The sequence below is a fragment of the Aptenodytes patagonicus genome, chromosome 16, assembly GCF_965638725.1.
Source record: "Aptenodytes patagonicus chromosome 16, bAptPat1.pri.cur, whole genome shotgun sequence".
In the NCBI taxonomy this organism is placed as follows: Eukaryota; Metazoa; Chordata; class Aves; order Sphenisciformes; family Spheniscidae; genus Aptenodytes; species Aptenodytes patagonicus.
Genome location: NC_134964.1, coordinates 2,450,163 through 2,468,295, shown reverse-complemented (window position 1 = coordinate 2,468,295; position 18,133 = coordinate 2,450,163). Strand labels below are relative to the sequence as shown.

The window sequence follows — 18,133 nt, the reverse complement described above, 5'->3', positions numbered from 1 at the left end:
TTGTAATGCAACATAGAGACAGTAACAATGAACAGGGTCTTAAGAGGCAAATGTACCCTGGATTCCATGCGTGTATCTCCCTACTTTATTTGATACAGAAAGTCTGATTAGATCTCTAAAGATTACAGTTTGAAAGGGCTTGGAAAAAAGAGAGTATTAGTAACTTGGATTTTTTAAAATGTATATTCAAATATAGAATCAGCTTTACTGATACAGAGCATCCCAAAACTGGATTTCAGTCGTACGGCTCTGTGTTTATCAAAAGGAAAAGGAGATATTTTCCCATGATCGTATGTTGGCTTTGTCTTACCAGTGTCCAGGGCCGCCGTGTGCTGTGACGCAGTCCGACGCACGCCGCTATCACAGTGACAGCATGAGCTGGGCTCTTTTACTTCCCCTAAGTGCTCCATTTGCCATCATCATGTCTTTGGACGGACCACGTGTTCCTATTGTTTGTGGGCTGGATAACTAGCCTGCAGCTCCCATTTCCCAACCATCACAAAAGGCACGGTTATATTTAGTCTACACACACTGTTTTTCTCCAAGCATTTAAGACAGAAAATGATTAACAACTACAAAACATCATCCTCAAAACACAGCGTTGTTTCTTCCCCCAAAGTATATTTTGTGCAAAGAGGGATAAACCGAAAGGACTTCTCTCTTTCCCCCCTGCAAGATTCAGTTGTTATTTATGGTACCGTAGTTCAGTTCTCTCTTTGCCTGGCTTATCTGTTACATGTGAAATATTTCAAAAAAGGAAAGCATCTTTAATCAGAATTGCTCAGATGCAGCTTAATGCAATTAAACACCTCCAAGTATGGAACTGCAGCTTGTGCCTCAACAAGCCATTTTATTCACATACCGCGACCATTAACCAGGAAGTCTCTTGCAAAATGTTCTTCCAAATTTCATGTTGAGTAAATAAATCAGATTTCTTTATTCCAGCTAAATCAAGATCTCTTCTGATTCATTTAGCTCATGAAACTAAGGATGAATAGCAGCAGTAACAATGGGGGCTAAAAAAACCCACCAAAGCACACCAGAACAGAATGAATATAAACCCCAAACTAAATACTCCCCCTTGCACAAACTCCAAGTCATCATTTGTAGTAGTATTGGGCTGAAGTGGGCAGAACACTTGGGCAGGACTTCAAGTGTTACTCTAGACCAGGTTTATCTGGAAAGCTGCAACTAGAGTTTATGCTAATTGGTAGCATCCGTAGTTAATAAGTCTATCAACTGACCATTAGCTTTGAACTAACATCAGTCATATTCTAAGTAAGCTTAAATAGCCATTTCAAATGTGTATTTCTTGAAGTGTGTAAATAAATATATTCACAGCAATTTTTAAGGAAAGAGCCAAACCACAGGGCAGAGGGAGCCAGAATCATTTTGCATCTGTTACAACACTCAGGATAATGTTTTGGTTGATTTATAGTGGAAATATTTGTTTTTCAGCTGGAATTTTGGTAACTCAGAACAGATGTTCACAGCAATGTTGGAATACTGTCTACCCATGCTTCTCTGTTAAATCAAGTGCTGTTACACGTTTAAATTAATCGAGGAAAAACTAATATACTGTGAAATTACTAATCTTACAAATGGTACATAGTAATGGGACTCCAATTTGATTATCTTCCCATTTTATCAGAATCTCAAGACATACAATAACACATGCAAAAAACTACCAAAGCAGCTAGATTTCATCTGTTTTGTGGTCCTAGATGGAGAAGTGCTTGTCTATCACTATTTTTTTCAAAGCCTTGTAGTGTTGAACCAACTCAGGTTTCCGACTTTTTTCCACCTTCACTGAGCTAAGGAATATTGAAACAAGGGGAGCAAAGAAGGTTCTTGTAATGAGAAAGTTATTTGCATCTCTTAAAAATCATTAAGAATTCAGTATATTATTTTTAAAAAGTCCTATTTAGATCACTTAAAGACCTCTGACTACAGACCAGCCATGAATACAGTTCTCTCTTCCCCACTGCTTTATTTCTGTCCCTCAACATTTAGCCAGAAAAGGAGAGGGAGCGTGTCTCCACCCTCATTAAATCAGCTGGGGGAGCAGCGTGTTCTGAAATCCATAGACATCTCTGCATTTTCTTCAGGGGCACTGAGCTCCTGAGCTCAGAAGCAAACAGCACTTCTGCCAGTTTGAAGAGGCTGCCTTTTTTTTCTTTTTTTTTCCCCCCTTTTTCCTTAGCGAGGCAAGTTACAGTCTCTTCTCCAAGTGCAAACATCCAAAGCTATTTGCTGATGCGAATTCCAGATCGTCAGTGGAGCTCTGCCTGATGTCTTTACCTTATGAGGTCTGTTGTTTCTTCTAGGAACTTTCAGATGCTCTTCTGCAATGTTCTTGCTTCCCAGGAAAGATCCAAATAAGCTGGCATGCAGCTATTTAATGGTTATCCCATTTGCAGCTACATTTCTTTCCAGGTGGCATCGCTATATTCTTAATGGCTGAAAGCACTAACAGCGTTAGAGAGGAGCCAGTGACTTGTTTCTGCGTGAAGCAAACATTTTTAATTATAGTTACTGCATTAAGCTCTTGAAGATGTACACAGAGATGTTTCCTCACCGATTTGATGCACTCATAATAATGCTTGATAATATGCTCAGCCCGGGGAGGACTGCCTGCTGGTCAGTCTTCAGTGCCGTCAGCTGAGAAAAGGAGAGGCAGAGCGTGTGGAGCACGGCTTCTCTTTCAGCCTCAGCTATTTTACACCAGTATCTCGTCCTGAGAGGTGCACTATTAACATTGGAAGAAGTGGAACCTCAGTACGGGCTGCTTGTGCAAATGCAGTACAAATGCAGATTTTACTAGAATATATTCTTTGCAACCGAGTTAGTATTTATAGTGGTGACATGAGTCACCTTCTTAGATACCATGGATACAGCATTTCATCCGCTAACTCCATTAAGTACAATCAGCTTTTCACAGTATTTTGCACTTGCACTTGCACAACCGAGTGATTGTTTTGCTCCTCAGGACACTCCTTCCTCTCTGTCCTGTCCAGAACTGGAGCCAGCGGGCGCTGAAATGCCTCTACAGCCAAGAAGCTTCCACCAGCAGAAACAAATCTTCAACTGCTGTAGACTTTCAGACAAGCTTTTTAGAACACTTCTCTGATGCTTTGCTCAGACATCCAGCACCATTATTTTATCGTGGACGTTGTCCAACTGACTCGTCAACTGTTAGATTATGTGAGTTCTTCCTTGGAAAAGCTGTCCCTTCTGCAAGCAGGGCCATGTTGTCTCATTATTTGAATGTCCTCGCGCAGTAGGCGTTAGACCCAGGCACCCCTGGGATTCCAGAGCGCTGGGCTCTCACAGCTGTCTGCATCCTGTACTCCTGGTCGTGGGTCTGAGAAATGCATTCACTCTTGGTCTGTTTACAATCCATTATATTTGGGGTTTAAGCTACAGGGCGCCTCAAGGCTGAGGCCCCAGCTGGGTGGGAAGAGCCGTGCAACAACACTGAAGGGTGCAGAACTAAATCTGATATTCATTATACGTGTGGTCCAGGAGTTTTCACCACTGGAAATAATCTTCCATGTGTTATCAGATGGAAAAGTTCAGAACCATTTTTTTAATACTCTGTTTGAAGAACAGAATTTTCTTCTAACTTAAACCTTTACACCTGATCTGCAGTCTTCACTTACCAAGACAGTTCAGTACAGGGGTTAACACAGTAGGCTGGTGACTAGTGCTCATCTCTCCAGCTTCTGCCACCACTTGCTGAGTGACCTTGGACAAGTCTCAGTTTCTGTCAGCGTTGTCTCTCTCATTGTTTGTCCCTGTTTCCTGTAGGAGCAGGTAGGAGGATCTTAAGAGATCTCCTAACCTGGGAGTTACCTACAGTAACCTGTATCCCAGGTGAATATTTGCAGGAGTTAGCTGTGTGATTTCATATATAAATAAGGTAATGAGGCCTATTATGACATTGACAGATTGCAAGCCTCTTGTACAGGACAGCCAGGTCCTTGTTTCCAGTAATAAGTCCCGTAGCAGTACATTATATTTCTCTGAACCTCGCAGTAATATCCTCTTGTTGCTCTCTCAAGCCCTGTTAATGAGCTGCTCAGAGGTTGGGAGACAGCATCTGCTTAGTAACAGAGTCGGTATTGATCTTGGTTATTGCAGATTTCTGCACTTTGCTAGCACAAACAGCCTAATAATTGCTCATCATAAGAAATCTGAACTGCCTAGATCCCAGTTAGATTCTGAGGGTTTGATCCTGCTGGGTGCTGAACGCTTGTTGAGAGCCAGGCCATCCTCAGCCCATCAGAGGGGGTAAAGGCACTCTGCGTGCTGCAGGTCCAGTCTAGCTCGGACAGGGAATCTGGGCAAGATACTGTCCCACAAGAAAACACCTTGGTTACTCTGGGTTGCTAGTAGGCAAGACTAGTTTACTTATGAGTTGCACCGAGGTCCTTTGGAAGTCAGTCAAAGGCTTTATTATGCTAAGATTAGTAGCTCATGAGTAATCTCTACTAAAACAATTCACTCTCACTAGGCTGTTGAAATTTCTCAGGTGCTGTATCTCACTGCCACACAGAGTGGTTTTCAAAATCAAAGAAATCTGTGGAAACATTGCATTTCTGGCATAAGGGTCAGAAAAGGGTCCGTCATGGTCCACGCCACTGTCTTTTCTGAAAAGGTAACTCTGGCTTTATTATAAATGTAAGATTTGCTGTCATCTGAAGGTGCTTGTAAATTTTAACAAAAAGTAAAATATGCGTGAGTTCACGGGAGAGGATTTTGTAGCCCTAACACACATTGCAGTTACAGACACAGAATGTTGCGCTTTTGGTTCATTTAGAGAATACACATTTCAGCACTCAGAGACACCCTTATGGCACCTTTATGCCATATAGGCACAGACAGCACTAATGAGAGTTTGCAAATCAACCAAGAAAAAGAAATAATTTTAAGCTTTCCAGTTGCATAATAGGCAACAGGAGATGTGATTTCTTTTCAATATTTGTAACAGTTCCCCTCAAAATTAAAAAAATCAGCCTGATTTAGCTTTTTTCCAGGTTGTAGGTGCTCCAGTGGAGTAACTGCTATTCCTTAGCAAGGGGATGTTGCATACAGAGAACCGAGCACAATGACAGCCTGTTCCTGGCCATCCCCGCTCACTGAGCGAGGGTGTAACAAAGGATGGCGGCAGCTATTCCGAGCTGGTGCCTCCCCAAAGCCTCTTTGCTTTCATTCAGGCATGGTTTTTCTTCTGCTCCAATAGCTGCCATTCCCTGTTGCAAAAAAAGATGTCAGCCAGGTTTCCTGCAGCAGAATTTTGCTCTGCTAGAGCCCTGCGTGGGAGTAGTCCACGTTTCCCTGTCCCTTGGTTTTAGGTACTATTTTACAGCTGTTCACGTGGCCGCCAGAAAGACCAGAAGAACAGCCCGGCACCAAGCAAATCCATCGCAATATTGCCATTGGGTTTTTCAAGAGAGGTAAAATTTCACTCTAGCTCTGGATCTTACCAAAGTAGATTAGGTTTAGTGACTTCTCCTTGCGCCTCAGTGTTTGGACAATAAGGATAATGTTTGCTTGCCTTGAGAACTACAGAGGAACTACGGCGTTCCCATGAGTATCCGTCTTGTTATGAACGCAGGCGAGGCTTCCCTGGAAATGTGGTACCATTTCAAGTGGTGACTCCGGGGAGAAGTCTGCCAGCAGCCTTTTCATCTTCTCTGCACGCCGACTCATGAATAAACATAGGGAAAGAGGGAGCTAGATGAAAAGCAGCTAGGACCCATGTTGCTGTAGAGCTGTTGATCTTCCCAGGCGTTAGCCGTAATTGGCTCCTCTCTTTCTGGGCTATCCAGTATTTTAGCAAGTGTTTCAGTGCCTCCCCGAAGGGAGGCAGAGCAGCCCATTGCACCAGCGTGCTAAAGCGGCTCCGACTGATTTTAGGTCACATTAACAGCAAATCAGAGGGAACAGGCAGCCTCGGAGGGAGAGCTCTGCTCTCTCTCCTACCTCGACTCCAGACATCAGCCCGCTTGTGAGCTGGCTTCAAGAGAGACTTGAATCTATTTGAATCCCAGTGTTATCTATAATTTTAACATGTACCCCATCTCCCAAAACGGTGTGAACCGGCACAGGGCTATCACAGCTGAGGTTCTTACCCAGAATCTGCATGTAGATGTGCAGTAGTCTTAAAAATCTTGACAGGTTAACTTTCAAGAAAATCTCTTGTTAGGCAGTAGTCACTACTAGCAATTACCATGCTTTTATCTGTAGCTGTCAATGCACTGTAAAAAGTGGCTGTTATTCCCATTTTATAGAAGAAACAGATGTTCTAGGGACTTCTGAATAGATTAAATACAGAAATTGCATGCCTACAAGGTGTTCTAGAAAATCCCATCATTATCACATGACTGATTTTATTCAGTGCACCCAGGAATTCAGCAGATCTGCTGATTGTACTTTGCTTCTCTTCTTATTTGGTTTAAAGCAATAGTTTTGAAGTTTTCATTTTACTCCCCTTCTGGGGCAGAGGAGAAGCCGAAATGAGACTATCATGATTTTCGAGGCAAACTTTCAGATAGGGATTTATTCAGAACTTCTTGAGGTTTAATTTGGTTTTGTGATCAAGAGACACAGAAGTCACATTTGTGAAATCCACTTCGGCTCCAGCCCTGGCAAGGACACATGGCATAAGGCACATGCATCCATCTGACTCCCTGTCCTTCCCTGCTCTCAAAACGTTCAGCCTCCGTGGCAGAGCCGTGCTTTTTATCGCAGGTATTTGGGATTACTGCAAACTCAATTTACCTGCTTGGGAGTTGCAGTCTTTCCCTCGGAGACACGGTAGGTGACAGGGGAAAAGGCAGCTGAGAACTGCTTCACTCTAGGGGAGTGATCAGAACTGGGTAGGGCAAGAGGAGAGCTATAGCTGGATGTTGTGCTGCCATCAGTACCGTGACCAACTACTAAACGCAGTTAGTGCTAAAAGTGACGGGAGGCTGTGCTGTGGCCTTGCTTTTAACAAGGAATTGCAGACACTTCTGTGGATATCTCTTTCATTTAAGCTTTCTGCACGGAGCTAGAACGGTCAGTACCTTTACAAAGCAAACTTTTTTTTTGATTGAGGGCTTCCCACTACAATAAGCTAAAAGTTGTTAGAGCAAGGAAGAGCTGACCTGATAATGATCCTTTCTCAGGAACCAGCTCTCGTGCACTGTCGATTCAAGGGCGTGATGATGCACCTCACCGCGTGCCGCTGTCTTCACTACCGGCTGCAGAGTCCCTTGGCTTGCCTTTCCCATCTGGCTGTAGCAAAAAAAGAAACTAGATACTTGTCCTTACTTGGAGAGCAGCAATTGCTCTCAGCCACATCAGAAATGAAATTGCTAATTACCCTGCTGTGCTGCTCACCTCTCTGGGCGATAGCTGACCCTTGCCTGGAGGAATCCTCTTGTAGCACCCACTTGTGCTGTAGCAAAACTTCATTCCTGATGGCGAACAAGTTTTCTTGTAAGAGGGAATCTATATTTTTATGAATGCAGTGAAGTTACTAAGGCCTTTTCCTCCACTTTCCTGAAACTGTATTCACTTGTAAGTAGGTTAATTTGTGTATACGTAACAGTCAGGACAAGCAATGATAACAAACCTGGGCTGAAATAGGCTCTGGAGTTTGTACCAAACAATCTCTGAGCACGGCAGTAAAACAGATTTTTTGGTTACCCTCAGCCAGCCACAGGACTTTCCTGTTAGTGTACATTTACTATTGATTTGATTTTTGGTTTTTATATCATTCACTGTGGGACTCTAAATGGTTATTGGAACACCAGAGCCTATGTTACCATGCAACTTCAGCATCTAAAATCAGAATGGGTTAAGCACTTAGATAGAGAGCTTAGGCTCAAGTGACAAGATGAGCACATGGAGAAATGAATAAGATGAGATTAATTGCATTTACACATTTTCCTTTAATGATAAAATAATTCCTTTCAGTTGCATCTTTCAAATAGCCAAACAACAAGACAGTCATACTTTAACACTGTTGGCGTCCTGTTTCCTGTTCCTCTTTATTATTTACAACACTTTTGTATTTAATTTGAAGGAATAATATGATCTGCGAGTGACAGGCAGCTTTCTTAATGGGCTTGCCTGCTCCTGCTCATGCCATGACATCAATTATATACAGTTGTCTTTGACTTGGAATGCGTAACCCCCATGGTGACTAATTACAGTACCTAACGTTAGGGTCCCCAGTGGCACAGACTAGAGATTAATAAATGCAGTTCAGCCTGTCGCTTGGGGACTGAAAGCTTGACAATCCCCGGGGAGCTCAGCGCTCTTGGTTTTTTCAGGCCACTGGAGTTGGAAAGGAATGGTGATGCATTACCAGCCTTTGGAGTAAAAATTAAAACATTAGAAGGAACCCCAATGCTTTGCCTTTCCTAAGCTCCTTTTTCTTTCCCATATCGGTGCTATTATTGTTAAATTTTTATTTTAGGCCACAAACATAATTTTATTTCTTTTTCCATTTTAATCATATGTCTTAATGAATTCTTTTCACATACAAGAGCAAGGATTGTTCTTGATGATAATAATAATTGGGCCATAGGGAAATATTGACTGCTTAACAGCTAAAGAGCAGGGTACTTAGAGATTAAGACATTTCAGATTTGTGTGTGGCTTTTGGGGGTCAGGGTGAAATTGTGACTTATCCAAAGCAGTGGCAAAACTAATGATTTTTCAAGGTTTGCTTTTAGCCAAGAAGCCTAGCAATCAAACTGATATTCCCCATAATGACTGTCTTGAGAGGCTGGATTCTTTCTCGTCGAGTGATCATTTCAGCGAACTCCCTCGTTTGCAGCTCCCAGTGAATAGTAAGGCATCACAGAGTTGCAGTTCAATATCTCTATTCATCAATATCCTTCATAACTTGAAGGAAGTAAAGGCGCAGGAGCAGGCCGTCCCCACGTGCTGAAGGATGAGCCGGCGGGGAAGACCAGCCTGCCCGAACAGAGAGCTTTGGCTGGAACGCAGGAAAAAAATGGAGAGTTTATGACCTTTGGAAGAAGGGGCAGGCAACTCAGGAGCACTACAAAGATATCGTGAAGTTATGCAGGGAGAAAATTAGAAGGGCCAAAGCCCTCCTAGAACTTAATCTGGCTACTGCCGTAAAAGATAATAAAAAATGTTCCTATAAATACATTAGCAACAAAAGGAGGGCTAAGGGGAATCTCCACCCTTTATTGGATGCGGGGGAAAACATAGTGACAAGGGATGAAGAAAAGGCTGAGGTACTTAATGCCTTCTTTGCCTCAGGCTTTAATAGTAAGACCAGCTGTTCTCCGGGTACCCAGCCCGCTGAGCTGGAAGACAGGGACGGGGAGCAGAATGAAGCCCCCATAACCCAAGGGGAAATGGTTAGTGACCTGCTACACCACTTGGACACACACAAGTCTATGGGGCCAGGTGGGATCCACTCAAGGGTACTGAGGGAGCTGGGGGCAGTGCTCACCAAGCCACTTTCCATCCTTTATCAGCAGTCCTGGCTGACCGGGGAGGTCCCAGTTGACTGGAGGTTAGCAAATGTGACGCCCATCTACAAGAAGGGCCAGAAGGAGGATCTGGGGAACTACAGGCCTGTGAGTCTGTCCTCGGTGCTGGGGAAGGTTATGGAGCAGATCATCTTGAGTGCCATCACACGGCACGAACAGGACAACCAGGAGATCAGGCCCAGTCAGCATGGGTTTATGAAAGGCAGGTCCTGCTTGACTCACCTGATCTCCTTCTATGACAAGGTAACCCGCTTAGTGGATGAGGGAAAGGCTGTGGATGTGGTCTACCTAGACTTTAGTAAAGCCTTTGACACTGTTTCCCGCAGCATTCTCCTGGAGACACTGGCTGCTCATGGCTTGGATGGGTGTACTTTTTGCTGGGTGAAACACTGTCTGGATGGCCGGGCCCAAGGAGTTGTGGTGAATGGAGTTAAATCCAGTTGGTGGCCAGTCACAAGTGGTGTTCCCCAGGGCTGAGTACTGAGGACAGTTCTGTTTAGTATCTTTATCAACGATCTGGACTAGGGGATCGACTGCACCCTCAGTAAGTTTGCAGACGACACCAAGTTGGGCGGGAGTGTTGATCTGCTCGAGGGTAGGAAGGCTCCGCAGAGGGACCTGGACAGGCTGGATCGATGGGCCGAGGCCAACTGTATGAGGTTCAACAAGGCCAAGTGCCGGGTCCTGCACTTCGGCCACAACAACCCCATGCAGCGCTACAGGCTTGGGGAAGAGTGGCTGGAAAGCTGCCTGTCGGAAAAGGACCTGGGGGTGCTGGTCGACAGCCGGCTGAACATGAGCCGGCAGTGTGCCCGGGTGGCCAAGAAGGCCAAGGGCATCCTGGCCTGTATCCGAAATAGTGCGGCCAGCAGGAGTAGGGAAGTGATCGTGCCCCTGTACTCGGCCCTGGTGAGGCCGCACCTCGAATACTGTGTTCAGTTTTGGGCCCCTCACTACAAGAAGGACGTCGAGGTGCTGGAGCGTGTCCAGAGAAGGGCAACGAGGCTGGTGAGGGGTCTGGAGAACAAGTCTTCTGAGGAGCGGCTGAGGGAACTGGGGTTGTTTAGCCTGGAGAAAAGGAGGCTGAGGGGAGACCTCATCGCTCTCTACAACTCCCTGAAAGGAGGTTGTAGCGAGGTGGGTGTCGGTCTCTTCTCCCAAGTAACAAGCGACAGGATGAGAGGAAACGGCCTCAAGTTGCGGCAGGGGAGGTTTAGATTGGATGTGAGGAAAAATGTCTTTACTGAAAGAGTGGTGAAACATTGGAACAGGCTGCCCAGGGAAGTGGTGGAGTCCCCATCCCTGGAGGTATTTAAAAGACGTGTAGATGAGGCGCTTAGGGACATGGTTTGGGTCGACGGTTGGACTCGATGATCTTAGAGGTCTTTTCCAACCTCAATGATTCTATGATTCTATGATTCTATCTTAAAAGAGTGTTATGAAAATATCAACCTATTAAATCCATGGCAACATCAGCCATTGTCTGGGGAAAAAAATCTAGAATGAGCAATAAACAATCAAGCCACCAAAAATTGGAACAGAATCTGGATGGTACAACCTGGGGGATGGCTGGTGTTTTTAGTGTTACTTGAAAACAATCCCCAGGGAAAGGCACAGCTGGTTACAGAGGGCAAAAGTTAGGCTTTATTCATTAGTATTTGATTTTTGGTATGCTATCATTGCAAGCAGTAAGGGGAAAGATTTACTAAGGTATTTAGGTACCTAAACATGCCTAGCAGCATTTATAGCAGCATCTAAGTAGGTTAGGTGCCTAATTCCCATTAACTCCATCAACATCTTTAAGCTGCTCAACATCTTTGCAAAGCTGGCCCCAGCCCGAGCTGACAGGTGGCTCTAGTTGAACTGGTGTGGCTGTGCTCATCTGCAGCAGGTGAAGCTCAAGCTGATGCTCCTTGGAGCAGGGCGGCGTGGACGATACATGAGGTCCAGGAGCACAGAAGTGAACAAAGGCTCCTGAGCGGGCTCGAAGGTTTGTTACTGACTTAAGCTAGAGCCATACAAAAGTCACTCAGAGCAATACTTGCAAAAAGGCCACTGAATTTTGGTGCTTGGAATAAGCATTAAGGTTTCTGATTCAGTGAGTTTCTCGAGCTGAGTGTTAAGAATCCCATCAGTTCCCAGAAAAGTCAAGATTTCACAGGCCAAGTCATAACAGCATTCGCTGAGCTTCAGGAGAGCCTTTCCCACTCGTCAGGCCTGCACAGCCTGGCCTGTTCCACAACCACAAACATTTTTCTTAAAGGATTTTCCTTGCCTTAACTTAATGCCAATAGACACCCTCCTGTCTGTCAGAAACAGACTTAAAGAAACCTACCAAATCATTTGTTTCAGGTTCATAAAGCAGCCTGTCAGGAGAAGTGTTTAAATAGATGGTGAACGTTACGTGGGATAGATCAACCCGCGTTGAACACTTTGCTTGACTGAACTTGTCTCTCAGTGCTCCGGCTTCTCAGGTTTGTCTTCCACAGCGAAACACAGGTGGTGAAACCCGGCTCGCTCTGGCAGCGGGTGCTCGAGGTAACTCTAAGGAGAGGATGAGGCCACCCAACAGACAGCGTCTGTGAAGCAAATATAGTCTGAAGTAAACCAGCAAATTAAAAGGATAAGTTACAGGAATTACCCCTATTTTACTGTATTTCTCATTTTAGTGTAATTAAGTTCTTATTCCGTAATTTACAGTGGAGGCTGAAGCCTCCAGCTGATTTCTAGATGGGATACTATTAGCTTCTGTTCCATGGGGAATGTAAGTAAAGTATGTGAGGCTCCACAGAGACCTGCACCGGAATTGTAGCAAGCCTGATTTGCCTTTTTAGCTTCCTTTAAAAGTTGGATTTTGGTAATTCTGAAAAACTTACGTTAGAGCAGGAGAAGTGGGATTTGTTCTCTCTCCCTCCTTGGCCGACCGTCGGGGTTCTGCCCCATTACATGCCTGCAACAGCTCTAGAAAGTTAGCAAGAGCCGATTCAGTCACGTGCATAGCCCAAGTAGACGAAGAAGTGGTTTGTGCCGTTTAATTACATAAGAAGTAAGTACTTTCTATCACTGAAATCTGTACTCTGAGGTACACAAGAGATTTCCACCACCACAAATGTTTTTGAGTACAAAGAGGAACGGTAGTCTGCATCAGTTATGCTTTTAAAGGGGATGGTATTAAACAGGGGGCCTTCCAGACAAAGGCCAGCTAGGATCATCCTTTGAGAATAACACCACTTGAGAATTTACAGTGAAATTCTCTGTATGGAGTCTGGCACCACTGCAAACCCACGTGAGTCCTTAAGGCTCCAAACGAAATCGGTGTCAGAACAGATTTAGTGCTGTAAGGTTGTGTCCAAGGTGGTCCTTGCTTTGCGTTAAATGCCCGTGTGCAAATAGCAACTGTTGGTTTTTCTCCTCCTGACTGATCATAAAAATCTATAGAGGCTTTATGTATTTGCTTACATAATAACTGTATCTTCTCTAGAGACTTCACTGTAGAAGACTACAGCGCAGGCGTTACACGGCAGCGTGGCCGTGCACCGGCCAGCACATGGGCCTGACCACTGGGACTATGTAAGTGATGTTTACGGAATGGCCAGCTCAAACAGGTATGCGTGCTTATGTTTATCTGGTGGGGTTGATGAAAGGATCATCCCATTTACTGAGACACTGAGTAGTGTTACAAGGAAGTTACTCAGCACCCGTGAAGCTGAGTATCTAATATGCCTGTGTAGGTATTTGCGTTAAGCTATTTGCTTTGATGGGAGAAAGGGTCATTTTAAATTTACTGGAATATTTGCAGTATTTGAAGGGCAGCGTGGCGCAAGTATTCAGGTGAAGATTAACACCAGTGTGTACCAGAACAGTATTTTTCACAACGTCACCTTTACATGGAAAATAAATAGAGGTACAGGAATCATTATGGCCCCGTGGCCATTCCCTTATAAAGCTGTAGTTTCATTATTATAAAGGATACAACGTCCACTTTCATTTCTTTTCCACTTAAATTTTTTTATTCTGGAATAAAAATGAAAAGTTGTTGTTTACAGTGTTGCATATTTTGACACCTGCTCTTTACAAATTCTTTTTAAGTTATCCTAGAACCATTTTCTCAATATACACGGTTCAGCTTAATCAAAATAATTTCACAAACTATTTCACAGAAAGGAAGAGACAAGGGGGGAGAGAGAGAGAGAAATAACCTAGGAAACAAGTATGCCAGCATACAAAAATAGATTAGAACATTTGGAGATTGTAGGTATGAAAATGTAGTCTCAATAACAGAGAATTTGAACTAGCGGATTATCTGAAGAGGTAATGCTTACCGGAGGAGAAGCTAGATAGATGCAGAGATCTATTTCTAACATCTTTAATTTCTAGGTAAATTTATAAGAGAGAGGCAGAAGCAGCCTCCAAGTTTCTGAAATGTTCTCATCTGGGGGTGGAGGCAGTAAGCAGAGCAGGCAGATGGCCAACGTTTTGCCTGGATTTCTCCCCGCCTCGTGCACAGCAGGCTGGGCACTGCACGCTCAGCGCCAGAGATCACTGCCGGCTCCCCAGGAAGGGCGGGCAGGATGCGCGCAGCTGTCCTCCTCCAGCTGATCTAACAGACGGACAGCTTTAAATTGCTTTCTATAAAGTCTCCGCTCATGCAGCCTGCCTGATCCACAGTCTCTGTCCCTAAATAGCTTCTCCTATCTGAAACACCCAGCTAGCTGTCACAAAGCCACTAGCAGAATAAATCAAGACTGCGAGGGTCAAGTGGAGATTCAAACCTCTCTTGAACAGAACTGGAAAACTGGAATCTATATGCAATCTGGGTAGCAGGGAAGCATGAACTGAAAGCGCCTGTCATAAAGCATCCAAATGACTGCTAAGCCTACAGCAAATATCACGAGGAATTCAGAACATTATATACCCTCTATGGGTCATGAGTCTGTGCCATTCTCAGAAAAGGGGTTTAAATAAAAATGCTTCTACAGCGTCCAACCCTGAAACAGAAGCACATGCTCTGTCCCTTCAGATTGTGTTCTCTGGGAACGCAAAGGAGGCTGTGAAGCACGTAGGAGCCACTGGAGCGAACTATGGCTAAAGCATTTATGTGTTATTGCTATGAGAAGTTTTCTTAGAAATACAAGTTACTGTGGGGCTGCTGAGCAAGCTCTTCTTCCTAATCCACACCACCCGTGTAGATTCATGGATAATTTGGTTCTGACCAAGTTAAAAGTACAAAACAAATTTTCCTATTTGCTTATTCAATATATCCTGACATCCACTTCCAGCAAAGCCTGCAAAAAACTCTTCCGTGAGCTGCACTTTGTTCCTCCAGGAAGAACATTTGATGACGTGCTCTACAGCCCACAGGCCAAACGCAGTCACTTGCTGCACTGCTATTCAAAGAAGATACTCGACTTGGGTTTAAAAAATTGTGTATTATTTTTGATGCAAGAGGATCAACAGCGTGCCTGACTTGGCACAGCTCTGTAATCCTAAGGACAGAGAGTGTGACACAGGCACTAGAACTGCAAATAAGTCTGGTCTTTATGTCCATTCCTGAGCGCAAGGATTTTTAAATCCAGTGCCACACCCGCTGCAGACAGACCTCCAAAAAATGTGATTGCACAGCCTCATTCCTTTGTATCGGCCAGCAGAGGTGAGCTGGAGTGCAGGAGTGTGCCTGAACCCTTCCAGGGATGTTTGGAAGTCCTTAAGTGTGCCGCTCAGAAAAATGCAGATTGCAGCCTATGCCTTCTTCACACCGTTACAATCCCGTTCTCCTTCTTGGACTGAAGGGCAGAGATCGGGTTTTCCTTTGGCATATTCATCAGTGCTTCTGCAAAGTTTCAGGTCCTTCTTTCATTCATTAGTCAACACCTACCATATATATTATACACATACACACACACACACACATATATATATAAAGAGCATCCAGAAAAATGTAGCATAGAATCATATATTTGACAAAGCTGGCATCGTACATTGTGCTGTGAATAATGAGATTTAAAATATTCTGTGCTAAACCCTGTAACATGGCCCAAAGGGACCAGGGGTGGAGATTGTAAAGGAAATACCTTTGAATTGTTGTAACCCATGATTTGAATTGCACGTTATAGGAATTACTATAGCAGGAGCCACCTGAACCAGCGGAGGAGAAGCCTTACAAGCAGCAGAGCAAATGCAGCAGTGACCCCACCGGAGCTGGCTTTGGTGCCACACAACACACCACCTCTCCTGTCCTGAGTGACCATCGTAACAGATGGAGCCCGAAGTCATGGACTAAATGAACTCAATGGACATTTTGTGGACATTTATGGACATTTTATGAACATTTTACAGACCTTTCACAGGGGTGGCCCATAGACTAAGGGAACGGTATCAAAGGATGGGAAGGGGGGTGGTGGGAAATGACAATGTATTGGATAGTGTGGGACCTGAGCATGACGTAAATGGTATGGAATAAGGGGGGGAGAATGTGCTGGTTTTGGCTGGGATAGAGTTAATTTTCTTCACAGTTGCTGGTACGGGGCTGTGGTTTGGATTTGTGCTGGAAAGTGTCGATAACACAGGGATGTTTTCGTTACTGCTGAGCAGTGCTGACACAGAGTCAAGGCCTTTTCTGCCTCTCACCCCACCAGCGAGGAGGCTGGGGGTGCACAAGGAGTTGGGAGGGGACACAGCTGGGACAGCTGACCCCAACTGACCCAAGGGATATCCCACACCATATGGCGTCATGCTCAGCACATAAAGCTGGGGGAAGAAGGAAAGGGGGGGACGTTCGGACTGATGGCGTTTGTCTTCCCAGGTCACCGTTACGCGTGATGGAGCCCTGCTTTCCTGGAGATGGCTGAACACCTGCCTGCCGATGGGAAGGAGTGAATGAATTCCTGGTTTGGCTTTGCTTGCACGCACGGCTTTTGCTTTACCTGTTAAACTGTCTTTACCTCAACCCATGAGTTTTACCTTTTTTCTGATTCTCTTCCCCATCTCACTGAGGGGGGGAGTGAGCGAGCGGCTGGGTGGTGTTTAGCTGCCTGCCGGGTTAAACCACGACATGGGTACAGTGAAACCTGTTCATTAGATTGCACCAGCACCCCCTGTCATTTTCTATATCCTCTTTAAATCATCACCAGTGTGCACAAAATGATTTTGTTCTACTTAAAGACCAACTTTGAGGAGGTGACTGATTGCTGCTGATCCTGGAGGTGGTTTCACAGGTTTCATTGTACTTGAAACTTCACAGCTTCCACTGAAGTATTTGATGCATGTATGTATCGGTTTAGCAGAGTACAAAAGTAGAATAATTTTCATTCTTGCCTCATATTGTTGACAGAGTATGGTGTCCTCTACCAAAACTGTTTCTTTTTACCTGACAACTTATCAAAGACTCATTTTTCTAAAGCCCAAACCACCAATCTTAATAAGTATTTGTTTTAAAAGCCATCAGGGCTCCAATACTTGTAATAAATTGCTAAATTTCTATTAGCAAAACTAATTTGCAAATTTCTTCCATAAAAGTAAAAATTTTCAGTAGTTGAAGAAAAGGCATCTACATTACATCACTAGCATTGGTTAAAAAAAGGAAAAAAGCTCACCTTGCATCTTTCAGTCAACCATTACCGGGAATTTACCATGTGAAATTACAACCAATGTCCCAGTCTTAACCCTTGTGCTGGTCAAAGCTGTGAAACTTTCACTTCAGGTCGGTAGAGTTACGCCGACAGAGAAGTCATGAACAGGCTGGATCAGGCCTTAAGATAAGACTGATCCCTGCACACCGAACTGGGACAGATGAAGGACTGAAGGGAGACTTCTGCAGCCCCTGCACCTTTTGTAGCACCCATGAATAAACCCACCTAAAAAAATGGCAGAACTTCCTCTGACTTGAAGGGGAGAAACGTCATCGGGTACTATTACATTAGACTAGAAAACACGCAGATTAAAAAGTGTGCATCACTAATGTACTGAAACTAGACAAACTACTTTCTGTTAACAGACGTCCTCAGCTCTTGGACCCGGGAAGCTCTCTTATTCCATCGTCATCGTCCTCAGAGCAAAGCAAGCTTAGTGCGCTTGTTACGGGATGGATCCATGACGTTGTCTGTGTCACATGGCTAAAAAGAAACAAGAAAAAAAAAAAGAGGCTTGCCAATCTCAAAAGAAGAAATACCAGATGGAATCTGGATTTGTAATGATCATTACAGCACTTTCAAATACAGAATTCTCTTTTTCTCGCCAACTATGAGATTTTACAAACAAAATGTGGAGTCTTCTGGGTGCTAGAACCTGGACTGAAGGTCTCATTTCCCAATACATTAGAGAAAATGCTTTTGTAAGAGACTCCTGATACAGACTGGTGACGTCTCCTGTTAATTGATAGAGCTGTAGACAATTAACCCAGCAACAGCGTACAGCCCAGACTAGCAAAGTCTTACAAAGCTCCGACAAGCTAGCAAGGTATTAACATCGCCATCAGACCAGTTAAAGGCTGAGGCACAGCGGTCAAGAGGAAGCTGACCAAATGTGGAATCACATCACGGAAATACGCTCAGTTTGTTAGAACATGAACTAATATTCCAGCATCATTAAGCCATTCCTCTTCTTGCAGA

The 18,133-nt window shown here is 44.3% G+C and overlaps 1 protein-coding gene across 6 annotated transcripts in view; it reads right to left on the bottom strand.

The window, feature by feature from the left end:
* Positions 1-13,521: 13,521 nt before the first annotated feature.
* The window catches only part of STXBP4 (syntaxin binding protein 4), a 75,989-nt gene continuing 71,377 nt past the window's right edge, over positions 13,522-18,133 (bottom strand). For all 6 annotated transcript variants that reach the window (XM_076353857.1, XM_076353862.1, XM_076353856.1 and 3 more), the window contains one exon: positions 13,522-17,638. In XM_076353857.1, the coding sequence (XP_076209972.1) occupies positions 17,527-17,638 (112 nt within the window). In that variant the 3' untranslated portion in view covers positions 13,522-17,526. The remainder of the gene's footprint in view (positions 17,639-18,133) is intronic.